This window comes from Phyllobates terribilis, unplaced genomic scaffold (assembly GCF_046119375.1).
Source record: "Phyllobates terribilis strain yellow unplaced genomic scaffold, ASM4611937v1 Scaffold_11__3_contigs__length_659146591, whole genome shotgun sequence".
NCBI classification, from domain to species: Eukaryota; Metazoa; Chordata; class Amphibia; order Anura; family Dendrobatidae; genus Phyllobates; species Phyllobates terribilis.
The window spans coordinates 189,782,841-189,807,235 of NW_027362771.1; the positions used below are offsets into that span (position 1 = coordinate 189,782,841).

General features: G+C 39.9%; 1 protein-coding gene across 1 annotated transcript in view; it reads left to right on the plus strand.

Moving 5' to 3' along the window:
• The window catches only part of ASZ1 (ankyrin repeat, SAM and basic leucine zipper domain containing 1), a 135,813-nt gene that overhangs the window by 98,217 nt on the left and 13,201 nt on the right, over positions 1-24,395 (plus strand). The window contains exons 8-10 of the mRNA XM_073650706.1: positions 13,735-13,807; positions 18,771-18,827; positions 21,518-21,630. Of these exons, the coding sequence (XP_073506807.1) occupies positions 13,735-13,807; positions 18,771-18,827; positions 21,518-21,630 (243 nt within the window). The remainder of the gene's footprint in view (positions 1-13,734; positions 13,808-18,770; positions 18,828-21,517; positions 21,631-24,395) is intronic.

Consider the following 24,395-nt stretch of genomic DNA (forward strand, 5'->3'; position numbering starts at 1 on the left):
TTGCAGGTTTCCTGCAGCGATTCCACACCAAAATCTGAATGTACCAGATATAATCCAATGAACTGCAAAGGACAAAGACGTTTGCAATTCCTTACAAAGAATTGACATTCTGCGGATTTCAAAATCTGCACAAGTCAATATTGCTCGCAGAAAACTATACAATGTATAGATGAGTTTGCCAGTACTACATTGTGCTGCAGATGTTCTATAAGCAAATTTGCTCTAAAAATCCTCATTAAATATGCCCCATGTGCATTTACTGATGAGTGAATCAGTTTGATGAATTTGTGTTGACTTTTTAGCAGGGCTGTGGAGTCGGAGTTAGTTTTGGTTGGAGTCGGTAGAAATACTCCGACTCCAGCTTTAAAAATTTTTTATTAATATTTCATAATTGAACTTTCATATGAATTTTATAAATGTTACTCAAATATATATGTACTATGAACAACAGTGATAAGCAGTTCTGCTGGAGATAGAGACATTTCTTACTTCTTGTGTGTCACTGTTCTCCACTGCCCTTATCTAATCTTATACTTGGTTAACCTCATGCTGCCCCAACCCCCCTACTTACAATGTATGAAACTGAAAGTGAAAATGTGTTGCAAATTCTTAGTAGTAAAGCTCATCCTCTAGAATAGATGTTTACTAGGTGTGCGTCTTCCAAGCATCTCACAGCTGCTACTCAGAAGAGGAAGACTGTAAGAAGTATTATCCTTTCAACAAACTTTGCATCAGTTAACTGTGAGTACATGAGGAATAACAGTATTACTGACCACTATATCAGTTGTACGACTTGGCAATAATTTTGTACAATTGTTTTTAGGAAAAACAATTGTCATTTGGATTGTGAATGCAGAATTAAAAACCTGAGAATGTCAAAGAAGCGTCACATTAAATCAGCTGTATTTGAACATTTCACCATCACTCAAGATAGAAAACATTATGTCTGTCAGTGTATGACAAATGATCCAGACGAAAACAAATGCTGTGAAGCCAAGATCAGTGCATATTCAGGCAAAGATAAAAATGCTCCTACCAGAGCTTCTAATCTAAAGAGACATTTACAGCGCTTTCATCCAGAAGTACTGAAAGCAGTGGATGAGAAAGACTGCATCCAAACCAATGAACCAGTGCCCAGCTCTTCCAGCCAAACAAAGGAGCAGAGAACTTTGCAGCCATCAGTTGCAAGATATTTTGTCAGTGACAAAGTTACTGTGACAATGACAGTCGATACATTTAAAAAACAGATCATAGAGCTTGTTGTAAAGGATAGTGTGCCTATTTCATTATTTTCACGACCAGCTTTTATGTGTCTGAATGGGGAAATGGCCTGCAAGCTTGGTGTTTCTCTGGAGAGAGAGAGTATTAGAAAATTAGTAATCGAAGCTTTTAAACAAAAGGAAGAACTTAAAAAAACTCTCAAGGGACGCTTTCTGTTTCTTAAAATGGATGCCTGCACACGTCACAGAGGGAACTATTTTGCCATCAATGTCTGATTTGTTTGTGACAAAAATGAAATAGTTACCAAGACATTGGCAGTAAAAGACACCAAAGCTCATCACACCAGTGAGTTTCTCCAGGTCTTGGTGGAAAAGGTTCTGCAAGACTACGAACTTAAAAAAGAGCAAGTTCTTTCTGTCGTAACTGACAATGCTTCAAATATGATAAGTACTATTAAGCTAATGAATGAGAGTAATGATGGTGACCAGCAGCTAGAAGAACATTCTGGGTCCACAGACGCAGAAATGTTTGAAATAGAGGAACACAGTATTGTAACTGAGGAGCAAACTGAAGTTGCTTCAGATGAACAGCAACATGATAGTTTAGATGATCTTGTTGAAACTGTGTCAATACGTTCTTTCATTCATCACATGCGCTGTGTTGTGCATATGCTACAGCTGGCTATAAGAGACAGTCTGCAAGAAGGACATGCTGCTGCACTGATTGGCAAGGTGAGAAAATTGGCTACTGTTGCCAGAACCCCTAAAGTTGACTCAATTTTGAAGAGACGTGCTGGAAAAGGGGCAACTATTGATCAAGCCACACGATGGGGCAGTACTTACTTAATGATTCAGCGCTTGGTTGAACTGAAAACCTTTCTTGTAGACATGGCTAACCCTCAACTGACGCTAAATGAAAGTCAGTGGAATCAGGTGACTGAGCTGGAAAAATTGCTAGAGCACCCATTTACAGTGACTAAAAAATTACAAGCAGAGGACTTAACTCCAGGTATTTTCTTAAAGGAGTGGAAGAACCTGATGTTTCGCCTGTCCCAAAGAGGAGGGTTAATTGCAAGTGGCATTGCTTCATCAATGAAACGGAGAGAGGAGCTACTATTACAAAATCACATTCTTTTGGCAGCTGTTTATGTAGACCCAATGCATCGGATTCTTCTAGATGATCAACAGCTAACTAAAGGAAAAGAAGCTCTGTTTGAAATAGCAGTAAGGATGAAAGGGTTGCAGAACAGTCAGGAGGAACCAGAAGAATTTGGTCGTCCTGCCACATCTTCACCCTCATCATCAACTGATGAAGAATTTAATTTCGAAAAATATTTGGATCACAAGGACCGTGCAAAGCGTTCCCGCATAGAAGAAGAGTCATCCCCATCAAAGCACACAGCCAGTACATTTCAGCAGAATTTTCATGTGCACTAAAAGAAATTGAGAAATTTGACCGTTCATCAAAAATAACAGTGCAACAAGCGATTCCTCTGTATACTGACTTTGTCAGAGATGTTGCCCGAGTGGTTACTGCTTTGCCACCAACCCAAGTTAGTGTAGAGAGGTTGTTCTCTGCTCTCAAAATAATTAGATCAGATTTGAGGGCATCCATGAAGGACGATCTGACAGAGGCAATACTTTTTCTGAGGACAAATTTATAGATTTCTTCTTAACTGCATAACAGTGTTTATTGCATATTTACTTACAAGAGTTTATAAAAGTTAATTGCTATATTCTAATTGTATTCTAATAAATATAGTTTTTGCTCTAAGTGGTCTGATTACTTATATGATGGTGAGAAACTGAATAAGCACGATGTTAATATTTTACAACAGTAAATTTATTGTTACGAATTGGCCATTTATGAAGGAGTCGGAGCCGGAGTCGGGACCTGATAAAATCCAGGAGTCGGAGTCGCAACTGTGGCTTACCAACTCCACAGCCCTGCTTTTTAGGAATTTACTGAACCCGATGAATTCAAACTAGTTGTGATTTGCTTTGCATGAATTGGAAAGGATGGCCACCATCATTTTACATGTGGCAGAAGATTATCAGAGAAGGATCACATGACCTTGGGCGGGCTTCCTAATGGCTTGCAGCTATTGAATCACATGGAATAGCACAGCCAATCGGGGGGGGGACTATCATAGCCTATATAAAAGCAGATGCATATAGTGAGGATGTCACCCCTTATAAAAACAAGAGAAGTCTTTATTTTCCAGAGTGCCATTCCAGTGCTGCTGACCGACCCGAAATATCCAATGATAAAAAAATCTTCAAGCTTTATTCCAAATGCAGATCTTTAAAAATCCATACAAGGTACAGGAACCTCTCTGACGCGTTTCTGACGCCTACTACTCCTTTAGTCATAGAGCATGAATATTGAGGTGTTACTTACACCACATCAAAAGACCCCAAATCCACATCTTGTCATGTGCTAACTAGTTAATCATATCATGTTTAGCAATCATGAGGGAACACCCTCCACAGTCAGAGTAGGAAAAGAAGGGAAAAAAAATACCAAACACAAAAAACTACCCAAAAAACACATGTAATGTAACATATACAACGATGAAGTGTATCAATAGTTACCAAACATAGAGCCTTAATATAATATGGTAAGGACAACCGCATGTAAATATGTAGAAAGAAACGGCATATCCATAATTGTTTTAAACTACATTCAATATGTGTCAATTATATGTAGTTCAAACCCTTTGGTTGCTTCGGGTCCAGGGAAATAATCCACAAGGCTTCTCTCTTGAAAAGCTTTTGCTGCCAGCTACCACCTCGATTTGGCTTAGTCACTTTCTGTAAACCAAAAAGCCTGAAGCTATCCAAATTACCCTCATGTTTTTCTAAAAAATGTCGAACTGCTCCTGAATATGTGATGCTATTATTGATATTATAAATGTGTTCCGCAATTCTCTTTTTTTTATTTTGCGGCATGTACACCCTATATACCTCCTTTCACAAATGCTGCAGACTATGCCATAAATGACATAGCTAGTTTCACAGTTGATGAGAGATGAAATATTAAAATGACCTTCTATCGAGATTTTTTTTTTTGCAAAACGTTAGACGTTCCATTTGTTTCCAAAGCATTTATGAAATCCTTTACTAAAAAGCCATGTTGCGTTATTAGTGCGATTTTTATATAGGCTCGGGGAAAGTGTTTCCTATTGATTTGCCCCTCTTGGCCACACATCATGAAATCCTAAATAAAGGACACAGTAGAGTTAGTCCTGATGTAACACAGGAATGTACTTCATAGTGATCTTTTCTATTTTATTATACTGTAGAATATATGGAGTACTGAATGTGATGGTCTGATTGTTATTTTGAGAAGGTTTAGTTTTAATTTTATTTTTTTCTCCTTTTTTTCCCCTAATTTATTGATTAACATTTCTTTTCTTTCCATTCCTGAAACTTTCCTATATTCTGCATCTAAAATATTATCTGTATATCCCCTTTGTTTTAGCCTAGACTTAAAATTCTTAGATTCTCTTGAAAAATCCGTGTCATCACAGTCTTCTGGCTCTAATAAATTCCCCATAAGGTATAGAAGCAATGTCATGAAATGGATGATGACTATCAGCTCGTAGTGTGGTATTGCCATTGATTGGTTTATATGTAGAGCTTGCAATAATTTTTAGATGCGGTATTCCCACGCAGGGAGATATCCAAAAATTTAACACTTACGCCCGGGTTGGAAAAAGTGAATCGCAGATTTAAATCATTAGAAGTTACATAATGAATAAAGTCTGGTATGGTCGCTATGTCCCCCGACCAGAGGAGAAGGATGTCATCCACATAGTGACCACATAGCGACCATACCAGACCAAATGTGACAAAAACGGATTGTAGGCTGAAAAAATGAAATTGTTCCTCCCACCAGGCAACAAAAAGGATTGCCAAAGAAGGGGAGTAGCTTGACCCCATCGGGGCTCTCTTTATCTGGAAAAAAAATCATGGTTGAACATAAAAAAATTATGCTTCAAGAAAAAAATCAGTAGCCATCAAAATAAATTCCTTAAGCTCAGAATTATATGAACTATGTCAATCAAGATGGTATGCAATAGATTGAATGGCCAAACCATGCGGCAAACATGAGTACAGATTGATGATATCACATGATATAAAATTATATTCCTCATTCCATTCCAATGTTTCAAACAATTGCTGTCACGTAGAAAACCTGGTATGCGTGCTACAAGAGTAGTAAGATGCTGATCAACCCATGTACTCAAACCTTCAGTGAGTGAATTAATGCCTGATATTATGGGGCGAAGTGGGGGTGGAAAAATTTGTTTATGTATTTTTGGAAAAATGGCCATAATGGGATGATCTTTACCCCCGAAGGTGGTTTTCACGGTAATGACCAGGCAAATTTTTACAATTCTGACCACTGTCACTTTATGAGGTAATAACTCTGGAACACTTCAGTGGATCCCACTCATTCTGAGATTTTTTTTTCGTGACATATTGTACTTGATTTTAGTGGTAAAATATCTTTGATATGCCTTACGTTTATTTATGAAAATATCGAAAATTTGGCGAAAATTTAGAAAATTTCCCAATTTTCAGACTTTGAATTTTCATGCCCTTAAATCAGAGAGATATGTCACACAAAATAGTTAATAAATAACATTTCCCACATGTCTACTTTGCATCAGCACAATTTTGGAACCAAATTTTTTTTTGTTAGGAAGTTGAGGATTAAAAGTTGACCAGCGATTTATCATTTTTCCAACAAAATTTACAAAACCATTTTTTTAGGGACCACATCACATTTGAAGTGACTTTGAGGGGCCTTTATGACAGAAAATACCCAAAAGTGACACCATTCTAAAAACTTCACCCCTCAAGGTGCTCAACACCACATTCAAGAAGTTTATTAACCCTTCAGATGCGTCACAGGAATTTTTGGAATGTGGAAGAAAACGATTAACATTTAACTTTTTTCACAAAAATGTTTCGTTAGACCTCAATTTTTTTTTATTTTCGCAAGGGTAACAGGAAAAAATGGACCCCAAAATTGTTGTGCATTTTCTTCTGAGCACTCCGATACCCCATATGTGGGGGAAAAAACACTGTCTGGGTGCACGGCAGGGCTCAGAAGGGAAGGAGCGCCATTTGACTTTTTGAATATAAAATTTTCTTGAATAATTAGCGGATGTCATGTTGCGTTTGGGGAACCCTTGATGTGCCTGAACAGTGGAAACCCCCCACAAGTGACACCATTTTGGAAACTAGACCCCTCAGGGAACTTATCTAGATGTGTGGTGAGCACCTTGAAACCCCCAGGTGCTTCACATAAGTTTAGAACATTGAGCCGTAAATATAAAATTTTCACATTTTTCCCACAAGAATGTTTCAGCCCCCAATTTTGCATTTTCATAAGGGTAACGGGAGAAATTTGGAAACTACACCCCTCAAGGATTTTATAAAGGAGTATAGTGAACATTTTTAACCCAGAGGTACGACACAGAATTTGATAACATTATGTCATCATATTGAATAAGTTGTCATTAGTCTTGAGCGCAAGTGCTCGCTACTTGAGTTTGTATCGGGTACTCGGGTATGCACCATGTATCGCAGATGCTCGCGTGACGTGCTCGAGTCCCCGCCTGCATGTTTCACGGATGTTAGACTCTCCAAAAAAAAAAAAAAAAAAGATGTGGGGATCACTCGTTCATGGCATTCAATCCCCACAAGGTTTTTTTGGCCGCGAAGCATATGGGGCGGAGACTCTAGCATGTCACTCGAGCACCCGCGGTGATACTCTGTGCATACCCCAGCACCCGATGCAAACTCAAGTAGCGAGCACTTGCTCAACACTAGTCGCCATATCGTCATAATTTTTTTTATCTTTACGTTTGAAAAAAATCCTAACCCAAGAGTTTATTTTTTATGCAGTTCCTCGTGCAGTATAAGTGATTAGATAACTTTATTCTTCGGGTCGGTGCGATTACAGCAATGCCAGATTCATATTGGGTTTTTATGTTTGGCAGCTGTCATACACTAAAAGACGCTTTTTTTTTTTTGCAAAGATGAGTTTTTGCAGTCATTTTTCCATATTTTGGCCAACAGAGTCATGTAAGGGCTTGTTTTTTGCTGGACAAGTTAACATTTTGATTAGTACCATTTTCGGGCACATAACATTTTTTTGACCACTTTCTATTCCGTTTTTTTGGGAGGCAGAATAAACAAAAACCAACAATTCAGGAATTGTTTTTTGGGGTGGTTTTTATGCCGTTCCGTGTGTGGTAAAATTGATCAGGTAGCTTTATTCTTCGAGTCAGTACGTTTACAGCGGTACCACATTTATATATTTTTTTTATGTTTTGGCTCTTTTACACAATAATTTTTTTCTCTATAAAATAGTTTTTTTTTTTGTATCGCTTTATTCTGAGAGCTATAACTTTTAGATTTTTTGGCTGATGGAGCTGTATGGCGGCTTGTTTTTTGCGGGAAAAGATTACGTTTTCAGCAGTACCATTTTTATTTACAGTCGTCTTTTTGATCGCGTTTTATTCCATTTTTTGTTTGGTGGTATTATGATAAAGCATCGTTTTTTGCTTAGTTTTTTATTTTTTTTTACCATGTTTACTAAAGGGGTTAACTAGTGGGACAGATTTGTAGGTCAAGTCGTTCCGGATGTGGCTATACCAAATATGTGTACTTTTATTGGTTTGTTGTTTTGTTTTTTCATAATATTTATTTATGGGTACAGTGTATTATTATTTTTGGATTATTTTTTTCACTTTTTTTTACTTTTACACTTTGTCCCGCTATGGGACTTTAATTTTTTGCAGTTTTGCTCCTCTCCTGGCACATAGCACCTGGTTTCAGCTGTGAGAATCAGCTGACACTCGGCGGCGATCGTCCCGCACCGCTTGTGTGCGGGCGCGATCACAGTGCGCGTAATAGTACGTACCTGGTCCAATAGGCACACGGACGTACTGTTACTGAGCACATCAGAAAGGGGTTAATTATACATTTTTTGATTTTATTATCCAAAACTCCTCTACATTCTCCTTCTTGAACTAAAGTTTATTCTTACAGATCTCAGTGGGATCACTGGCTACCCTTTTGTGAGTGCTATGATCATCTAAAATTTGATAGACCTGTCTTTCATATATTGCCACATCAAGGACCACTACACAACCACCCTTGTCTGATTTTCTGATAACCAATTCAGGATTTAGGGCCAATTCTTTTAGGCAGATTTCTCTTTAAAAGTAAGGTTGTCATATTGTATCCTTGATGCGGCCCTATCAAGGGAAAGCTTTCTCAAGTCTTGCTCGACTAAAGACTGAAAATAATATAGAGTTGGGACACAAAAATTTTTTTGGGGGTAGTAATGAGGATTGGAAGTTTTTATATTAAAATCTGACAAACCAATCTAATCTGCACTGGTATTTTGTAGCAATGCAGGGATGATGTCATATATGTATAATTGGGTGTCATCAGCATAGAGATGATACGGAAAACCGAATCTGCTGATGGTTTGTCAAATAGGGGCAATGTATAGGGAAAAGACAGTAACATACAATGTTTTGATTTTTTTCCTTTTTGCCATTTACTGAACTGCTTAACTCTGTATTTTGATTGCAAATTTACAGACACAATTTTCCCAGTTTGGAAGTCATGTACTTGATTACAGATATATCTGCTCCATTACCCATATATATATGAATGGGCGCCATATATTTATACTACTATGGGATATATCAAAAGATTAATTCCTGGTTATGGTGTTAGCTAATATTCCCATTTATACTAATATAAAGTATCCCAATTACTAACACCACGAAACGCGCGTAGGGCAAGTGGCACCATCTCTTGGCTTAAGGTAACCTCTCCATCTGGGCTACCCTTACAGCACACTTTGTTTCGAAGTATGCATTAGTACAGCAATATGCATTTGTCTTCTTACTTTTTCTGATGCACTGTGCTCCTTGATATTAATTTAGATGTAATGATTATTGCTGTATATACCTGTATAATTACATTATGACTTAATCATGGATTTCATCCATTATTGCTGCTAATATCTTGTTTGCCTGCCAACCTGTGGTGTCGCTATCTTTTCTTGATCTACCATCATTAACTATTGACCCACATGCTTTTTGTTGATTTCTTTTTATAACATAATAAAGTTTTGATATTTTAAAGTTCTATTTGCACTCTATTTATTTATTTATTTCCTTATACTTCTATGGTCAGAATCACGTATTTATTTATTAATTTTACTCACTTATATAGTGCCATTAATATCACAGCACTTTACAGACATTATCATTGCTGTCCCCATCGGGGCTCACAATCTACATTCCCAATCAGTATGTCTTTCGAGTGTGACAGGAAACCGTAGAACCCGGAGGAAACCCACACAAACATGCTGTAAACCTCACATCCTAATGTTAATCATTAGTTTTTATTAACTATCTTAGAACTTTTCGATAAAATATTCTTTCCAGCATATATTTGTGTCACTTATTTATGTCATAAACTTAAGGCTGTGTGGATATTGTATTTGTAATGATATGACAAATCCCACAAGGACAACATCTTCAAGGAGTTTGTATGTTCTCCCCGTGTTTGCGTGGGTTTCCTCCTACACTCCAAAGACATACTGATTGGGAATGTAGATTGTGAGCCCCGATGGGGACAGCGATGATAATGTATGTAAAGCGCTGCGGAATATGATGGTTCTATATAAGTAAGCATAATAAATAAATGTGAAAAGGCACATACCACTTCATATTCTTACTTTTTTACTTTTCTTTTCATCTGTTTCTCCCAATTTAATCCTTCTTCATTGTACAATGTACATAGATTAAATGTATGTTATTTAAAGGGAACCTGTCAGTTGATACATGCTGCTCAAACCATGTTAATAGCCTTCTTCCTGCCCACTGACCTTGACTAACAAACCTCTGCCTATACACACACATACAGTGGTGGCCAAAAGTATTGGCACCCCTGCAATTCTGTCAGATAATACTCAGTTTCTTCCTGAAAATGATTGCAATCACAAATTCTTTGGTATTATTATCTTCATTTAATTTGCTTGCAAGGAAAAAACACAAAAGAGAATCATTGATAATTTCACACAAAACTCCAAAAATGGGCCAGACAAAAGTATTGGCACCCTCAGCCTAATACTTGGTTGAACAACCGCTTCCGGTAACCATCAATGAGTTTCTTACAATGCTCTGCTGGAATTGTAGACCAGACTGCTCCAGGTCCCTGATATTTGAAGGGTGCCTTCTCCAAACTGCCATTTTGAGATCTCTCCACAGGTGTTCTATGGGATTCAGGTCTGGACTCATTGCTGGCCACCTTAGAAGTCTCCAGTGCTTTCTCTCAAACCATTTTATAGTGCTTTTGGAAGTGTGTTTTGGGTCATTGTCCTGCTGGAAGACCCATGACCTCTGAGGGAGACCCAGCTTTCTCACACTGGGCCCTACATTATGCTGCAAAATTTGTTGGTAGTCTTCAGACTTCATAATGCCATGCACACAGTCAAGCAGTCCAGTGCCAGAGGCAGCAAAGCAACCCCAAAACATCAGGGAACCTCCGCCATGTTTGATTGTAGGGACCGTGTTCTTTTCTTTGAATGCCTTTTTTTTTTTCCTGTGCACTCTTTGTTGATGCTTTTTCCCAAAAAGCTCTACTTTTGTCTCATCTGACCAGAGAGCATTCTTCCAAAACGTTTTAGGCTTTCTCAGGTAAGTTTTGGCAAACTCCAGCCTGGCTTTTTTATGTCTCCGGGTAAGAAGTGGGGTCTTCCTGGGTATCCTACCTTACAGTCCCTTTTCATTCAGACGCCGACGGATAGTACGGGTTGACACTGTTGTACCCTCGGACTGCAGGGCAGCTTGAACTTGTTTGGATGTTAGTCGAGGTTCTTTATCCACCATCCGCACAATCTTGCGTTGAAATCTCTTGTCAATTTTTCATTTCCGTCCACATCTAGGGAGGTTAGCCACAGTGCCATGGGCTATAAACTTCTTGATGACACTGCTCACGGAAGACACAGGAACATTCAGGTCTTTGGAGATGGACTTGTAGCCTTGAGATTGCTCATGCTTCCTCACAATTTGGTTTCTCAAGTCCTCAGACAGTTCTTTGGTCTTCTTTCTTTTCTCCATGCTCAATGTGGTACACACAAGGACACAGGACAGAGGTTGAGTCAACTTTAATCCATGTTAACTGGCTGCAAGTGTGATTTAGTTATTGCCAACACCTGTTAGGTGCCACAGGTAAGTTACAGGTGCTGTTAATTACACGAATTAGAGAAGCATCACATGATTTTTCAAACAGTGCCAATACTTTTGTCCACCCCCTTTTTTAGGTTTGGTGTGGAATTATATCCCATTTGGCTTTAGGACAATTCTTTTTGTGTTTTTTCATTGAAGACAAATGAAGATAATACCAAAGAATTTGTGATTGCAATCATTTTCAGGAAGAAACGGAGTATTATCTGACAGAATTGCAGGGGTGCCAATACTTTTGGCCACCACTGTAGGCAGAGATATGTCAGTCACTGTAAGCTCGTGGGGAGAAGCCGCCGGTGACCTGTTTAAACGACTAGTCAGTAGGGATGAGCAGACTCTCACTCTCCCCTCCCTTTCTTTTTTTTTTCCTTCTTTTTTTTTTTTTGTTTTCCTCTTCTTCTTTCTCTTTTTATTCCCTTCTCTTGCCAAGATGCCAATAGTGAAGAATAATTGGTTAAACCCTGCTCCTGGATGGAGGGAGCCATAGCATGTTTCACACTTCTTCAGGACAAACCACAGTCAGTGTGGTTTGTCCTGAAAACGAAGTGTGAAACTTCAAAACGCGTTGACAAACCGCACTTTATCTGCAGGAGTCTGTATAGCTCCCTCCGTGCAGGATTTAACTCCTTCTTCTCCACTATTGGAGTTTTACAATAATATAACACTTAGTAATCAAAAACGTTTCATACAAGTTCCTTGACCGTTCAATTTAATCTGTAGCCTAAATGGTCAAGTTTAATATGTGATGCTTGTTGCAGCGATCATGCCAAAAGGATTTTAATGGTTAGTTCTTCAGTTTAATGTATGCACTGGTGTTGAGCAAGCGTGCTCGTTTAACCCTTTAAACGAGCACGCTTGGGTGATCGCCGAGTCGTTTCGGCATGCTCGGCATCTTTGTTTGAGCTGCCGTGACTGCATGTGTCGCGGCTAATAGACAGCTGTGACACGTTCAGGGATTGCTTGTTTGTTATCCAATCCCTGTCTACCAGCCGCAACACATGCGGCGGCTCAAACAAAGATGCAGAGTATGCCGAAACTACTCGGCGAGCACCCGAGCTTGCTCATTTAAAGGGTTAAACAAGCACGCTCGCTCAACACTAGTATCTACGACTAAGAGTTGGATGGACATGAAATGTGTTAGCATTTACATGTCTTCACTATTTCAAAACATTTTTTACAACGAAGTGCTGGAATAGAATAATTATTATTAGGCCTCTGCTTCTACTCATCGGTTCAGTCATGTCACAGGTAGTAGCAGGCATTGAGATACTCTTACGCTTTATTTTGTAATGTCTAAAATAATTGATGTGTGGGTGAGTGTGATATATATTATACTTCATTATAATCAATTAAGAACTCTAGGACACACTCACTGCTGTAAAATTTAGCAATTTTCCACTGTAACTGAGTATAGAAAAAGAAAGGTGATTTAATATTGGTCACAAGCAGGACTCTGTCTGTTATGCCACAGCTGCTGTGCCATGTTTGGGGGTCTCCTGGAAATAACAGTATCCGTCTTTAGCTCTAAGTAGGCTTCAAAAGAGAAAACAACTTCTTTCTTTGGGTTCCTAGATGTCTTTGACAGCCTGCTAGATTGCTGAAACTTTGGAACCTCACCATACATTTACAATGGCCTTAGTTTTAAGCCTATATCCTAAACAGGATAAAGGGAATCTGTCATCAAGTTTATGCCACCTAATCTGAGAGCAGCATAATGTAGAGACAGACACTGATTAGTGATGTCATTTACGGGGCAGCTTACTGTAGTGGTGATAATTTCCTGCTGGTAAACAGTGATTAAATCACTAGAGGAATAGTAAACCTGCTGCCATGTAGTCCTCTATAGTAATGAGCTCTGTATAACCCCGTCCACACCACTGATTGGCAGCTTTCTATGTACACCGTGCATAGATGAAAGCAGCCAATCAGTAGTGTGGACAGGGTTATACAGAGCTCAGCATTCAGGGAACTGGTTGATCTGCAGCAGGGAAAACGGTGCTTGTTATCGAAACTACAGCAAGCAGCCCAGTAAGTGATACATTGCTGGAGTCGGGTTCTCTGCGCCTACATCAATCTGCTTTTAGATGGGATGGCAAAAACCTCGTGACAGATTCCCTTTAATACGTTTTGACATGCCTTATGCCAATAAGTGCTGTAAAAAGTCAATTACTAAAAATACTTCATTTTTAGGTGGAGTCATTGACTTTGTTTTATCGTTTCAGTTACTCAACCTCCAGTGATTTAGAGGTATTTTTACATGGCTTGGGCTTGGAACACCTTGCGGAATTGTTGAAGGTAAACTTTAGTGTTTTCTTAAAGTAATGGTAAACATAAACAAAGAGAAAATGTACTGGTTGCGGTCATTCTAACAAACTTTAAGTAAATCAATAGTACCAGCAAATATAAGAAACGTTGTAAAACATCACAGAAATTTGCTCCACGCATGTGCCACTTCTCTACCCCGTGCCTTATGAAATCCTTATTAATAGATAAAAGCTGTAAGCGTTTCACCACAGCCCAAAGCTGTATTCACTGCTACACTTCTCAGTTCTGCTGTATAATGTCATCAGTGTCCTCCATTCTGTGGCTTCTTCTGGACATAGACATGAGGGATTTCTGCTTTCCCGTCTCAGTGTACTGTGTATGGAGATATCGTAGCAGCTGATCTACATCCACTTTCCTTGAAGGAAGCAATACTTGAAACGTGCGTCGAGCTGTGGACATCTGTCCGATCTGAATCAGCTCCATTTGGTTATGTTTGACTTTTTTCATTGTGTCCGTAGTAGGCACTTATTATTTACCGTAAAATTTTGGAGGAAAGTGGGGGGTGCGTCTTATAGTCCAATATACATAGATACTGTGGCTGTGGGTGGTGGGGGAAGCGACACCGGCGAAGTAGCGGGGCGCAGGAGGCAGCTGCCTCCTGCTGCAGCCTACACTGTGCCCGCTGCTAAAGAAAATTAATATTCACTGCTGTGAATATTCATTTTCCTTAATAGCCGGCACACTTTGCCTGCAGCGCTGCTCCTGGTATGTATGGCCCTGGTCATCCCTCTTCCTGGTATGTATGGCACCCTTCACCCCTGTATGTATGGCCCCCTCATCCTGGTATGCTTGGCACCCCCTGATCCCCGTCACGCTGCACAGAAAAAAAAACAAGCAATTATACTCACCTCCTCTCTCCTCCAGCGCTGTGTCCCTCTCTGTGCTGTAATAAGTCACTGCTCCCCACGCCCGGACTGTGTGCGTGGGGGCGGTGACCATTCATTCTCCATAATAGTGCGCACACTGTACCATATATACCGGGATGAGGGGGGCCATATATACAGGGATGAAGGATGAGGGGGGACCATACATACAGGAATGAAGGATGGGGGGACCATACATACCGGGTTGAGGGGGGCCATATATACAGGGATGAGGGAGGACCATACATACAGGGATGAAGGTTGAGAGGGGCCATATATACAGGGATGAAGGATGAGGGGGGCCATACATACAGGGATGAAGGATGAGGGGGGCCATACATACAGGGATGAAGGATGAGGGGGGCCATACATACAGGGATGAAGGATGAGGGGGGCCATACATACAGGGATGAAGGATGAGGGGGGCCATACATACAGGGATGAAGGATGAGGGGGGCCATACATACAGGGATGAAGGATGAGGGGGGCCATACATACAAGGATGAAGGATGAGGGGGACCATAGATACAGGTATGAACGATGAGGGGTGACCATAGATACAGGTATGAACGATGAGGGGGGACCATACATACCGGGATGAGGAGAGACCATATATACAGGGATGAAGGATGAGGGGGGCCATATATACAGGGATGAAGGATGAGGGGGCCATACATACCAGGATTAGGGGGGCTGTATGTACAGGGATGAAGGATGAGGGGAGGCCATACATAACGGCATGAGGGAGGACCATATATACAGGGATGAAAGATGAGGAGGGGCCATACATATAGGAATGAAGGATGAGGGGGGCCATATATACAGGGATGAAGGATGTGGGGGGCCATACCTATAGGGATGAAGGATGAGGAGGGGGCCATACATACAGGGATGAAGGATGAGGGGGGCCATACATACCGAAATGAGGGGTCCATACATACCGGGATGAGGGGGGACCATATGTACAGGGATGAAGGATGAGGGGGTCCATACATACCGGGATGAGGGGGCACATATATACAGGGATGAAGGATGAGGGGGCCATTCATACTGGGAAGAGGGGGGACCATATATACATGGATGAATGATGAGGGGGACCATATATACAGGGATGAAGGATGACGGGGGGCCATACGTACCTGGATTAGGGGGAACCATATATACAGGGATGAAGGATGAGGGGGGTCATACATACTGGGATGAGGGGGGATCATATATACAGAGATGAAGGATGAGGGGGCCATACATACCGGGATGAGGGGGGACCATATATACAGGGATGAAGGATGAGGGGGGGCATACATACCGGAATGAGGGGTCCATACATACCGGGATGAGGGGGGACCATATATACAGGGATGAAGGATGAGGGGGGCCATACATATAGGGATGAAGGATGAGGGGAGGCCATACATATAGGGATGAGGGGGGGGCATATATACCAGGATGGGGGATATTAACAGAATTGGGGAACATTACCCCTATAACAGTGTCAGCAGCAGACCCCCTCCCCCTTAACAGGGCATCATGACCACATGTTTTGCTTACATTTTTTTTCTATTTTCCTCCTCTAAAACCTAGGTGCGTCTTATGGTCCGAAAAATACGGTAACTTATTTTAGCACCACTTTGGTCCATATAACCTGTGCCTGCTACGGACAAGGTCCTTAAACCTTGTGCATATTCAGTTTTAATCACTATTTTTTTTATATCAAGGATATTGATTCTGTGCTTTACACTTTATCTGCATGGTGTGCATGCCTGGGATGTTGTTTTTCCTTAGGTGTCATAGTAGACATAACTAATAAGAGACTTTTGCTACAGCATTAAGTTATTTTATGTAATGTTACAATTAAAGCCCCCAAAAATATATGAAAAAAGTCTGTGTGTTACAGGAGCTCAACAATATCCCCTCTCCTCACTGTCCTACTGTCCTGTGTCCATCTCTCAAAGGGCTTATACTAAGTTTGGAAGTTATCCCCCAACTGTTAGATGGGCGGAAAAACTTTTCAATTACTAGATCTCTGACCAGTGGGACCTACACCAGTCCTGAGAACTGGGTCTCTGAAGGGCAGTATGTGAAAATTGTTGTTGGATCATGTGCTCCTCCGCTTCATTCATTTTTGGGAGTGCCAAAGACCAGCCAAACGCTGTGTGCTCAGCTATTTACGGCGGTCCCATTAAGAATGATTGGAGCAGAGATGCTCATGATCAACCACAGCTCCATTCATTCGGGGTTCTTCACAGTCCTTTTCTTGATCGGTTGGGGTATCAACAGTTAGACCCCAACAATCGGCACAACTGTGTTTTTTATTTTATGAAAGCAGTTTGTCCATTTAGGCCGGAAACATTTTAATGTTAGAACCTACAAAAATGTAAATGCTTATTATTTTTATTTTATTTTTTTATAATTTTGAGTCATAAATTGATTTTTTTTTCACTGTTCACACTGAAAGTGAACAGTGTTTTGTTTTATTTTTTCTTTCAAGAAATCTACATGTGTATTATCTACACAATGATTAAAGGAATTTAGGTGAATGGAAATAAGAACATCATATTCTTACCCTTGTAATTTTTACCAATGCTACATTTTTACAGTAGTCACTAATGGACCCCACACTTCAGCGTACAGTTCCTCCTCATGGAGACAGCACAGCAGCTGAGCAGAGCATCTGTTCTTATCCAGTGAACATTGTCAGGGACCATTTTGACAGCTAAATGATCACTCCGAGCACTTTTATGAGCGCTCGCTTGATCATAAAGAGTGTGGTCAGTTAGTTGTGGTTCTGCCTTCAGACAGTAATGTGCAGTAACTTTTTAGCAAAGGTAACAATATTTGTTTGTAGTGCCAACATATTCCAGAGCGTTGTACAAATATCACTCACATTAGTCTCGTTAATTTAAATTCCTAATCTCACATTCACACATGCCAGTTTTATATGAAGCCAGTTATCCATCTGGTTTATTTTTTGGGTGCGAGAGGTTACATGTCTAAGTTTAAATAGGACTGTCATCAGGCAGCATCTGCATTAGATTATTCCCTTTTTGTTTAAAGAGCACCTGTCATCGGGCCAAACGTGGCCGGTTTTTGCTCTGATTTTATTCTTGCTGCTCCCTGACTATTCCGCTTTTTATTATTTTTTTTATTCCCCTATATAGTTCTAGAGATATGGGCCTTTTATTTAGTGCTTTTTTGTGTGGCCTTTGTCCAGGGGACATTGCTCATAGGGTTCTCTGGGGGAGAGGGTGTATTTTAGACTGTTCTGCATTATTACCCTGTCTGTCACACACTATTGGTAAAGATGACCTTCAAAAGTGGCACTAAACTAAAAAGCCCATGTCTCTTAGACCATATGGTGGAATTTATGAAAAAAAAAACGAAAACTCAGGGCAGCATTGAGAAGAAAATAAGCGTAAAAACTGGTCAGAACTTTTGACCTGGTGACTGGTTCTTTTTAAATAAAAAGGAACATACAAACTTGTTCTGCCTTTGTTTAAGTTCATACCCAGAACTTCAGTGCTTAAATGCTTTAAAAAGAAAAGGCAACTCTGCTAGGAATCTAAAGGGAAATCGGTCAGCAGGCTTTCTGAATTTCAGCCCCCCCATCTGTCAAACTATTTATATAACAATGTTTGAATTGATATACAAATGAGGCTGATCAACTATGGTAGATCTGGAGCCTCTGTCACTCCTGCTCTATTTCCTCCCACCACCTCCTTCACTTGATGAATTTATTTGTCTTAAGTCACCAAGTATAGAGGCTGTGAATCAAGTAGCAGCAGGAGGAGGCGGCGGTGGAATAGAACTTGATTGACAGAGGCTTTAGAACTACAGATGACTCTTCAGCCTCATTTGCATATCAATTTAAAAACTGATTACTCAGTAATGGAGGAAAGGACTGGTCATGTAAAGGTATTGCTGGACTTGTATTTGAAAGAACTACATTCACATATAAATAGTTTGGGGGTAAAACTCTGCTGACAGATTTCCTTTAATTTAAATAATTTTTTTGCTTGATGACCTCTTTTTACTATGATAATGCAAGATTTTTATTACATTGTTTTTCCTAGGACAATGATTTGACTTTGAGGCAGCTTTTATATTTGGAAGAAAGTGAGCTTAAAAAGGTAAGGTACATCTGAAAGGGTTATGTATAAAGTATGCCAGAAAACTGTCACGATGTATATCCGCTTTAGTAGTTGAAATAGATTTAACTTTCTGGCTCTTAGACAGACCATAGAGACACCACATTTTTAGAAGAAATGCCCCACTTAAAGGAAACCTGACATCAGAGAGTTGCCTATCAAGCTAATCTCAGGAAAACCAGAAAACCACTACACATATAGTTTAGCTACAAAGTAAAAACTTGCCTCCGTTAGTGGAAAACAGATTTTTTCTTTAATCTTCTTTCACTGTACAATATTCCTATTTCTTTTACTATAGCGACATTATTGGAAGAAGATCCGGAATGGTAGTTACCTGCAGGAGCCTGGGGTGAGCTCTATAAGCAATTTTCTGATGGCAGGTTCCCCTTAGTGCACCTTACTCCAGACTGGCTTATGAAACAACCATGTTGATGAATTCCCCACTGTACTTTTAGCATCTCCCACTGTATTATATGTTGCTTACAGATAGCTGTTATTACTTTGATCATTATTGTTGCCTTTTGGAGCTTTTTTCCTGAAAGATGTACATAGTTTTAGTATGCAGTACTAGTCTTTAACGTTAAAGAGGAACTCCTCCTGTTGCTATTTTTACTTAATTCTCGCTTTCTAAACTTTTCTTATTGTAAAACCCAAATCAGATATTGATTTTTTTCGTATGGCTTCATTGATTATAAAATGTCATACAGGATGCTTGAGTTATAATGGAAGTGAAAGAACTGTGTCCCGTAATTGCAGCGGCCACGTTTCATCCGAAAAATGGATGATAATAATAATAATGTGTTGCGTATTTTTCTTTTTTGTTTTTCACTCACTGAGCACTAGCAATGTGCACTAGCACATTCATTGGTCAGTGTGTTGTCTGTGTGCAGCCCATTGTGCACACTTACAGCACACCAGGCATTTTTTTGTTTACATGCAGTTTTTGTGGCATAAATGATTTATGTGAAATCCCTGGGGTTTAGGTGACTTTGTTACATGGTTGAAGATCAGTTCTTTGAAGAACAAACCATTTTCTAAATGACCTTTAGAGAATTGGAAGTTGGGTTCACGTATTTTATTTGGCTGCCGTTAGACAAATTCTGGCCATTTTTCATGACAATCACCAGGTCTGTAAATAATCATGGGATATAATAATCATTTATCACAAGAGCACTCATACTTAGTTATAATAATTGATGTGGCGTGCTCTCAATGCAATTTTTACTTTTTCATTCTTTGACTGTGAAATTGCTAATACTTCTGCCAATTTTTTTTTTTTTTTGTAATTTTCAAACTACAAATGCATAAATCAAACTTTCCAAATGTGTGAAATTAGCTAGAATTCATTTCAGCAGGGATGTTCTGTGTAGTGTAACACTAATCTTGTGATGCAAATGAATATTTCACAGCTGTAGCATTATTCCATTGTTCAATAACTATAGTCTTTTTGTATGTTCAGGCATCATTTTAGCAGTCCATTACTGGCATCTCCCTCCTTCTGTACCTTTACCATTGTTTGTGAGGGCTAAGCAGGGTGGCATTGGGGTTCTCTCCAGACCTGGTCATTGTAGAGAGATAGTGGCTATACATAACTGACCATTATTGCTGGTTGTGCTGGCTTAGATTTTTTGGGAATAACCTGTATATTTCATAAATGTAGTTTGCGGGAAAAAGTTAAGAGGACCTGTCAGCTCTTCTAACATATCTTTTGCTATATTACTTATGAAATAAGTTATGGAGAATATTTTCTTATTCACAGTGATACTTTTTGGAAATGTATGAATTACTGGGCATCTTCATTCTAGGGCTTGTTTCTTCACAGTTTTACAATGTAGATTTCTGGTTACGTACAATTTTTCCATTATACAGGACTATTCCGAACCCTAAGGCCCCCTTATTGCATGAGTACATTACACTATGACTTTGTTAGGCACTTACAGTACATTATGTCTGCTGTAAAATGATCGCCTTTCCTGTCTGGTATGATAGATTTGTAACATTTACATTCTTGTCTTTAGATTTGTCCTACTAATGCTGTTATATTGTAATAGTATATTACTTGTATGTTTGATGGTTATAAATTGTAACGAGTAAATAAGCCTTATAGAGGCTACATCGTCTGAGAGCAGCATAATGTAGGGCAAAAGACCCTGATTCCAACAATGTATCACAAACTGGGCTGCTTGCTGCAGTTTTCACAAAAGAACTAATTTATTTTCTTCAGATCTTGCAGTTCTCTCAATGTTGAGCTCTGTATAACCCTGCCCCCACCGCTGATTGGCAGTACACTGTGCATAGGCAGAAAACTGCCAATCGGTGGTGGGGGCAGGGTTATACAGAGCTCAAGAATATGGAGAACTACATGGCAGAAGGTTTACTAGTCCTCTGTTGATCCGCTGCTGATTTAAACTGATATCAAAACTACAGCAAGCAGCCTAGTGAGTCACTAGGAAATCAGGGTCTCTGTCTCTACAATATGTTGCTCTCATATTATGTGGCAAAAACATGGTGACAGATTCCCTTTAAGATTTACGTACTTCCATGAAATTGCAATTTATACTTTTACTACTTTAGAAAAATATTACTTTTATTTTCATTTCGAGATTTGTGATTTATTTTATTAGTTTTAAAATTGAGTGTTGCTGTAATGATCATTGCGTGTTTTAACACAGGCAGGAATTACAGATGTTAAAGACTGTAAGAAAATCATGGCTGCAATGAAAGAAATTCATGTTGAAGAGACAAAACTTGAGAAGCTTCCGTCACTTTCAAAGCTGGAATCAAGGTATTTCCTCTTAAAGCAGTCTGTCTTTCATACATTGATATGGTAGTGCTGCGGTCAGAGCAGATTTAGCTGAATCATTTTCTGCCCCCCTTCAGTATTTCAAACAAATCATTCCATCTACCGGCAGCTCGCGGTACACTAAAGGACCTGTCACTGCAGATCCTTGAGTCCACCACGAGCTGCCGGCAAGCCAAGACAAAGACACCGGGGGCCATCAGAAGGTAAGCATAATATTTATTTTATTCTTTTTTTTACAGGTTCTATGGTACCCAGGCCCGGAGGAGAGTCTCCTCTTCTCCAAACCCGGGTACCATCCGTTCATTGAAACGCATGGAATCCGCATGTACAGATCCAGTGATGCGGATGACATGCGTTCCAATGTAAGTCAGTGGCGGCGAAAACGCCGCGCTTCCGCAAAATAATTGGTAGTGCTGCGTTTTTTTCCGCAGCCAAAATTTCCACAGAATGTGCACAGCACATGCGGATTATCATTGGGGAACATGGCAGGCCTTCTACTAAGTGTTTTTTAAGCGTTTCTGCAGCGGAATTGCCGCTGCGGAAACGCTTAAAAAACGCATAGTGGGCACACAGCCTTACTAGGAGATTATCACTGCCCAGACCACAGTGCACGGGAGCCCTCGTCCGACCACGCCTCCCCTTCCTTCCTTTGATAAGCCGCTCACTGTCCATAGACAATGAACATAGAGATCATGGTCAGGACAGGGTTAGCTTTCTGAGCTCTGCTACATGCTATATCTAAAAACTGTGTCACAACTGCTGCACCTGGTAAACTAAGTGATATTTTTTTTTTTTCTGCAGGAAAACCTGATCTCTTGCCAGGAAGGTTTGATCAGGATTTTGCTGGGGTTTTTTGCTGCATTTTTTCCACTGTCATTTTGTCTCTTTATACATGTACATAAAGTTCAGTGAAAAAAAAAAACCTCATTCTATTTCATCAGGTTTTGACACAAAAAAAGCCTAAAAAACTGACACCTGTGTTTTCGGTGCTTTTTTTTTTTTTTTTTCAGCGTTTTTTCACCACCCATTACTTCCAATGGGTGAAAAACGCTGAAAAAAACGCTTAAGGAAGTGACATGCTTTATTCTGCAAAAAAACATGCAAAGCATAAATTACTGATGAAACAAAAACCATGGTGTGTGCATGAGATTTCTGGAATGTCATAGACTTTGCTGGTACTGTAAAATGCAGCAGAAAATTTGCATAAAAAACACAATGTGTGAACATAGGCTAAAGGAAAGATACTTTCTTTTCTTTTAGGATCTCTTCTCAGACATAACATTATCCTCAGTCAGGATTGCACAATACTTTTGTTAGTGCTTGTTTAAAAGAAGAAAAACGTGAATTTTATAATGTTTGATGGGTTTTTAAAGGTGTAAAAGGTATGTTAATAAAATGTTGGAACCCTTTTAACGACTCCCTGAATATATAGTGCTGTACAGAACTCTGCAGCAGGTGTAACACATTGAACATGTCTGTGCTCTTCTGCACCGTTCAGTGTGTACATATGGCCACCGCTGTAGTTAACAGCTGATCTGGGGATGTGCTAGGTTTTGGACCCCACCAATGTGATAATAAGTCATCAATATCATGTGAGCAGACAACCCCATGAATAAGAAATTTATTTGGTGGGGGGGGCGGGGGGTAACACTTTTGCTGAATATAAGGCATGTTTCTTTTTTTGTATGGGGAAAGAAAACAGCACTTTTGTCTATTTGGTTTCTCTGTGTTTTTCATGTGCAGATGACTTTTTTTCCACATGGCATTATGATTACAGTGGTACCATATATTGATTTTAAAATTTGAAGGGAACCTGACACCAGGTTTTTCCCATCTCCGGCAAGGCCAGTACCTTTCAGCCCTGATATACAGCATTCTCATGTGCTGTTTATACGCCCCCAATCCGGCCTGCAAGACAAGAAAAAGACCTTTTATTATACTCGCATAAGAGGCGGTTGGGATCAATGGGTGTCGCTGCCTTGGTCCGATGCCACCTCCTCTTCTTGCGATGCCGTCCTCCTTCTAGCTTCGTGTGGATGACGCTTCCCTACGTCATCCACACAGTCTCCACGGCATCCCGCTCATGTGCAGGAGTACTTCTGTGCCCTGATGAGGGCAGAGCAAAGTACTGCCGTGCGCATTCATATGAAAAGGCCAAAGAGCCCTGGTATACTGCAGCACTTTACTCTGCCCTAGTCAGGGCACAGAAGTACGCCTTTGCAGGAGCGCAGTGCCGGGGACGCTGTGTGGATGATTTATCATCCACACGAAGCAAGAACGACCAAGACAGCGACGCCCATGGGACCAGACCGGCCATAGGTGAGTATAATAAAAGGTCTTTTTCTTTTCTTGCAGGCCTGGTTGGGAGTTTATATACAGCATTATCTATCCGGGTGGAAAAGTACTGGTCATACCTCATAGGGGACAAATCTGGTGACAGGTTCCCTTTAAACAATTTTTTTTTCAATTAACAAGGACTGGATAAGCTGCAATCATGTGATTGCTTAGATAATGCATTCGGATACTTTACAACACTGAGTGTTAGATGCCATGTACACTATGCTATTACCCTCAAAAAGTTATGGGATTAAACTGCAGGATGTTTGTTGTATATTACATGGACCCCACAGCTGATTGAATGCCACAGCTCCTGTGCACATGTCATCCAATGGATGTATACCATAGTTCTCCACATTGCAATAAAGAAAATACAGGAGAATTGTGCAGACATTGAGACTTTCAATGTG